This window comes from Oncorhynchus masou, chromosome 32 (assembly GCF_036934945.1).
Source record: "Oncorhynchus masou masou isolate Uvic2021 chromosome 32, UVic_Omas_1.1, whole genome shotgun sequence".
NCBI lineage: Eukaryota > Metazoa > Chordata > Actinopteri > Salmoniformes > Salmonidae > Oncorhynchus > Oncorhynchus masou.
This window is the reverse complement of record NC_088243.1, coordinates 44,703,900-44,709,761: the sequence shown is the minus strand read 5'-3', so window position 1 is coordinate 44,709,761 and position 5,862 is coordinate 44,703,900. Positions and strand designations below refer to the sequence as shown.

General features: G+C 41.7%; 1 protein-coding gene across 1 annotated transcript; it reads left to right on the top strand.

Annotated features, from left to right (window-relative positions):
- The first annotated feature begins 345 nt into the window (after nucleotides 1–345).
- Nucleotides 346–3,982, top strand: LOC135526833 (isovaleryl-CoA dehydrogenase, mitochondrial-like). The gene is made up of 8 exons (XM_064955507.1): nucleotides 346–418; nucleotides 1,257–1,387; nucleotides 1,583–1,679; nucleotides 1,799–1,892; nucleotides 1,986–2,067; nucleotides 3,368–3,472; nucleotides 3,596–3,668; nucleotides 3,849–3,982. Exons 1-8 carry the CDS (start codon nucleotides 346–348, stop codon nucleotides 3,980–3,982), a joined length of 789 nt encoding a protein of 262 aa, XP_064811579.1.
- The last annotated feature ends 1,880 nt before the right edge of the window (nucleotides 3,983–5,862 follow it).

Sequence of the window (5,862 nt, the reverse complement as noted above, 5' to 3'; positions counted from 1 at the left end):
ACCATACTGCCCTCAAAGCTCATCAATAAGCTAAGAACCCTGGGACTAAACAGCTCCCTCTGCAACTGGATCCTGGACTTCCTGATGGGCTGCCCCCAAGTGGTAAGGGTAGGTAACAACACATCCGCCACGCTGATCCTCAACACAGGCCCCTCCTGTACTCACTGTTCACTCCATGACTGCACGGCCAGGCACGACTCCAACACCATTAAATTTGCCAATGACACAACAGTGGTAGACCTGATCACCGACAACAACGAGACAGCCTATAGGGAGGAGGTCAGAGACCTGGCCGTGTGGTGCCAGGACAACAACCTCTCCTTCAACATGATCAAGACAAAGGAAATGATTGTGGACTACAGGAAAAAGAGGACCGAGCACGCCCGCGTTTTCATCGACGGGGCTGCAGAGGGGGCAGGTTGAGACCTTCAAATTCCTTGGTGTCCACATCACCAACAAAATAGCATGGTCCAAGCACACAATGACAGTTGTGAAGCGGACACGACAAACCCTATTCCCCCTCAGGAGACTGAAAAGATTTGCCTTGGGTCCCCAGATCCTGAAAAGTTTCTACAGCTGCACCATCGAGCGCATCCTGACCGGTTGCATCACTGCCCGGTATGGCAACTGCTTGGACTCCGACCTTAAGGCACGACAGAGGGTAGTGCGAACAGCCCAGTACATCACTGTGGCCAAGCTTCCTGCCACCCAGGACCTCTATACCAAGCGGTGTCAGAGGAAGGCCCTAAAAACTGTCAATTGACTCCAGCCACCCTAGTCATAGACTGTTCTCCCTGCTACCACACGGCAAGCAAGTACCGGAGCGCCAAGTCTTGATCCAAGAGGCTTCTAAACAGCTTCTACCCCCAAGCCACAAGACTCCTGAACATCTAGTCAAATGCCCCCCCTCCCCTCTCCACACCACTGCCACTCTCTGTTGTCATCTATGCATAGTCACTTTAATTAACTCTACCTACATGTGCATACTACCTCAATTAACCAGTGTCCCCGCACATTGACTCTGTACCGGCACCACCCTGTATATATATTTTTTTACTTCTGCTCTTTAATTACTTGTTACTTTTATCTCTTATTCTTATCTGTGTTTTTTGAAACTGCACTGTCGGTTAGGGGCTCGTAAGTAAGCATTTCACTGTAAGGTCTACACATGTTGTATTCGGCGCATGTGACAAAAAAAATAATAATTTGATTTGCTGATATTGCCGTCCATCTCTCTCTGTTTTATTTTGCTGAAGGTGACCACTACATTCTTAACTGCGGCAAGTTCTGGATTACCAACGGGCCGGATGCTGACGTTCTCATTGTGTACGCTAAGACGGACCCAGAGGCTCACCAAAAGGGTATCTCAGCTTTCATTGTGGAGAAGGCAAGTATTTATTTATTTAACATAGGAACTCAAACACTTTCCATATTTTGCTTACAAAAGCTTCACCAATTATGGACCTGTGATCGTTTCATGCTTCTTTTTTATTATGAACAATAATGGAAATGGTTCTGTCAAAATCCTCAACCTCTACATGGTCTGAGCCTATTAGTAAATTGTAAACTTTTACTCCTACAGGATACGCCAGGGTTTAGCATGGCACAGAAGCAGGATAAACTGGGCATGAGGGGCTCCAACACCTGTGAACTTATCTTTGAGGACTGCAAAATTCCAGGTGTGTGCCGGTGGATGGGTGAATATGTACAGTATGTGCCTGCTTGAGTATATGTATGTGCCTGACATGTGCACATCTACGTATGAGTATTTGAAATTCAATCTTTTTTCCAATTACAGAGGAAAATATCTTCAGCCCTTTCAACAAGGGTGTCTATGTAATGATGAGTGGACTCGACCTGGTGAGACTTGTGCTCGCATCAGGACCTATCAGTTAAATGCACATTTTCTTTTGGATTTATAACACGTGGCCATGAGCATATTCTTTCTACTTCTCAGTTTTTCAGTTAAGAAAATGCTCTCCTCTCATTATGCAAGCTGTGATGGATTTTGCCGTTCCCTACCAGCACATAAGAGAATCTTTTGGACAGAAGATTGAACACTTCCAGGTGGGACATACCAAAACCAAAACCAAATGATTCTCAGACGGTTACCCTTTCTAGCGTAGGCGTTTTGCTAGTGGAACCCATCGACAACATTCCGCTGAAAAGGCAGCGCGTGAAATTCCAAAATATTTTTGGGAAATATGTAACTTTCACACATTAACTTACAAACATCCAGTGATTTTCCAGAAATACTCATAATAAACATTGATAACAGATAGATTTTATTCACAGAATTAAAGATAAACTTCTCCTTAATGCAACCGCTGTGTCAGATTTCAAAAAAACTTTACAGAAAAGCATAATCTCAGAACGGCGCTCAGAGCCCAATCCAGCCAGAGAAATACACAACATTTTGGAGTCAACAGAAGTTAGAAATAACACTATAAATATTCACTTACCTGATGATCTTCATCAGAAGGCACTCCCAGGAATCCCAGTTTGACAATAAATGACTGATTTGTTCCATAAAGTCCATAATTTAATGTCCAAATAGCCACTTGTTGTTAGCGTGATCAGCCCAGTAATCCATCTTCATGAGGCGCGAGCACTTCGTCCAGACAAAAACTCAAAAAGTTCCAATACAGGTCGTAGAAACAAGTCAAACGATGTATGGAATCAACAATAATGTTCCATCCGTAGAATTCCTATGTCTGAAGAAAAGCACTGGAACGAGAGCCAACTCTGTCGGGAGCGCACGTCACGAGCCTGAGACACTCTGCCAGACCACAGACTCAAACAGGTCTCATGAGCCCCTCCTTTATAGTAGAATCCTCAAACCAGTTTCTAAAGACGGTTGACATCTAGTGGAAGCCGTAGGAAGTGCAACTTGACTCCATAGACACAGTGTATTCGGGAGACCAAGCTTTGAAAAACTACAAACCTCAGATGTGCCACTTCCTGTTTGGATTTTTCTCAGTTTTTTTGTCTGCCATATGGGTTCTGTTATACTCACAGACATCATTCAAACAGTTTTAGAAACTTCAGTGTTTTCTATCAAATACTAATAATAATATGCATATATTAGCATCTGGGACATAGTAGGAGGCAGTTCACTCTGGGCACGCTATTCATCCAAAAGTGAAAATGCTGCCCCCTATCCCAAAAAAGTCAATTAAATTCAACTTATAATAACCTACATGTTTTTTCTCCTGTTTCTCTTGCATATACCACTTCCTTAAACGTTTTGAAATGACTCATTTGATGTGGGAGAATGAATGATGCTCTAGCACTCCAGAGGTATGATGATAAAGAGATATAACCTATTTGCCCTTTCTGGAATTAATGTTTTTTTCCTTCCTACCAGTTGATGCAAGCAAAGATGGCTGAAATGTATACACGCCTGGGCACGTGTCGACCGTATTTGTATAACGTGGCAAGACCCTGTGACAATGGACACTTCAGTTCCATGGTGAGAAGTTGACAATAGCTATTATTTTGCCAGTATGATTGAAATGTAATGTGAAATTCAAAGATGTAATGTGATAGAAAAATATCTTGGATAGCATATTATTGACTTTGGGTGTCATTGCAGGACTGTGCTGGGGTCATCCTTTATTGCGCTGAGAATGCAACTCAAGTCGCTCTGGATGGAATTCAGTGCCTGGGTAAGACCCAAGCAAACCATGCACTTTATTGAAAATGTTGATCTTCGTAGCTAATGTAATCAATCACTGGCATGCTAAACTGTTTTCCTCTTGCGTTCACCCTAACTACAATCTCTGGGGTAGAGGGCTTGTTTTGTAAATTGATTTATGTCAAGTAATTTCACATTCCTTTACCCGCAGGTGGAAATGGCTACATTAATGATTACCACATGGGTCGTTTCCTGAGAGACGCCAAGCTGTATGAGATTGGAGCAGGCACCAGCAAGGTGCGCAGGTTCATCATTGGTCAAGCATTTAACGCCATGTACAAGTAGACTTCGAAGGATGAAGTACAGTACATACACAGATGGACTTGATCACTACACACCCTTACACAGGCCTTACATGGAAAAAACTTAGAAAAAGTAATGTCCTATTGTTTCAGTGTATGATAATTAGAGCTTCATTGGGCTGCTGCCATAGTCATAGTTGAAGTGTACCTATGATGAAAATTACAGGCCTCTCTCATCATTTTAAGTGGGAGAACTTGCACAATTGGTGGCTGACTGAATACTTTTCTGCCCCACTGTACATGTAATAGTGCCAGACATGCACACAAACATATACAGTTGGCATTGCTGTTATGATTTAGGTTTCCTTGATGTCCTTTGTTTTAAATGTATTTGCTGTTTTCTTCTGTCTTTTACTTTTTTCTCTTTAGTTCATTCTCTTGGTTGTTGGTGGATTTGGGGGTTCTTGGGGGTGGGGAATGGGATTTAATTGTATTGTTATTTATTTTTTTATTCCGGGGGGGACTGTGGGAGGGGTCTCGAATGGTTAACAGACAGCTATTGGGGAACTGTGGGGGATCTTGGAGGGTTCGGGTTTCACAAGATTGTGATCATGAAAAAGGAAACTATGACATATATTTTATATCACTATCATGCACACGCACCCTCACACATAAGGATGGCTCTGTTGTGGAAAGACTCATACATGTTTGATAGTGCCTTGATGCTGTATTGTTTGTCCTTCATGTTCTAATACTTTAATGTTACCCCTTCCTTGTGTTTTTTTTGTAATAAATTAAAATGTAAAAAAATATATATATATATACACACACACACACACACGTTTTTCATGGGAGACCTGCTGGTATGGATAAAGGCTAGAGTATTTTCACTCTTTAATGCAAGTGAATAGCTAAACAAGTGACACAGCCACAGCTGCATGAATTTGTGATATCTCCATATGTTCATTTAACAATTACAATTTCTAAGTCCAACTAGATAGACACAGTGTTCCTGTTACATTGTTGTCATTCAGTAAAGGTGTAGCTAGCTGCTGTAACTTTTACTGTACTAGCCTACTGTAGCCTACAACCAAACTAAATAACGTTATAGTTAACACACTTTTGTACATCGCGCTGTAACATAGAATTTACCTTATTTTAGAGCCCAAAAAATGTAATACTTCCAGGTCAACTGTAATATGAATACCATTGTAAAGCACAACTTCATGCTGTCCGTCTCTGCATGATTGAAGAAGGCAATGAGCTCCGTTGGGTCTTTTTTTTAAATGACGGGTGGGTAAGTGAAACCTGCTGCGTGATAGAGAAAGGGGGAGATAAGCCGTGTGGGGAAACAACTTTTTCACCCGATCTGTCCAACTTATCACCTCTGAAATGTAAATAAAACACTATAAAGAGTTTACACAATGTGTCATTGCATACTTATTTGATGACTATAAAGTTCTAAAAGCAAAAGTGACTAATTGTCTTTTTGGCGACTGCTGATCTGCTGGCAAACTGGATCTAGAGCCAGCTAAAGTTAGCTATCTTGGACACAAAACAGAGGAAATAATTGCAGTTGTGTTGTAAGAAGTAATTTCCAGATGGAGAAATGCCAGACCGATCTGTAATAACTAACAAAAATCTGAGTCTACAGTGATGGTTGCTCACTCTTCAGGGGTAGAACGACAGATTTTTACCTTGTCAGGGACGATCTAGCAACCTTTCAGTTACTGGCCCAACACTCGAGCCACTAGGCTACCTGCCACGTCCTTCTTCCTCTTCTTTTTCGATGAGGTTTAACGATGGTTGGCATCAAATATATGTTGCATTACTGCCACCTACTAGACTGGAGTATAACTCCCTTATACTTTGCTTTAAACAATAAATACATAAAATACAACTAATACCCTACCATCTAACACT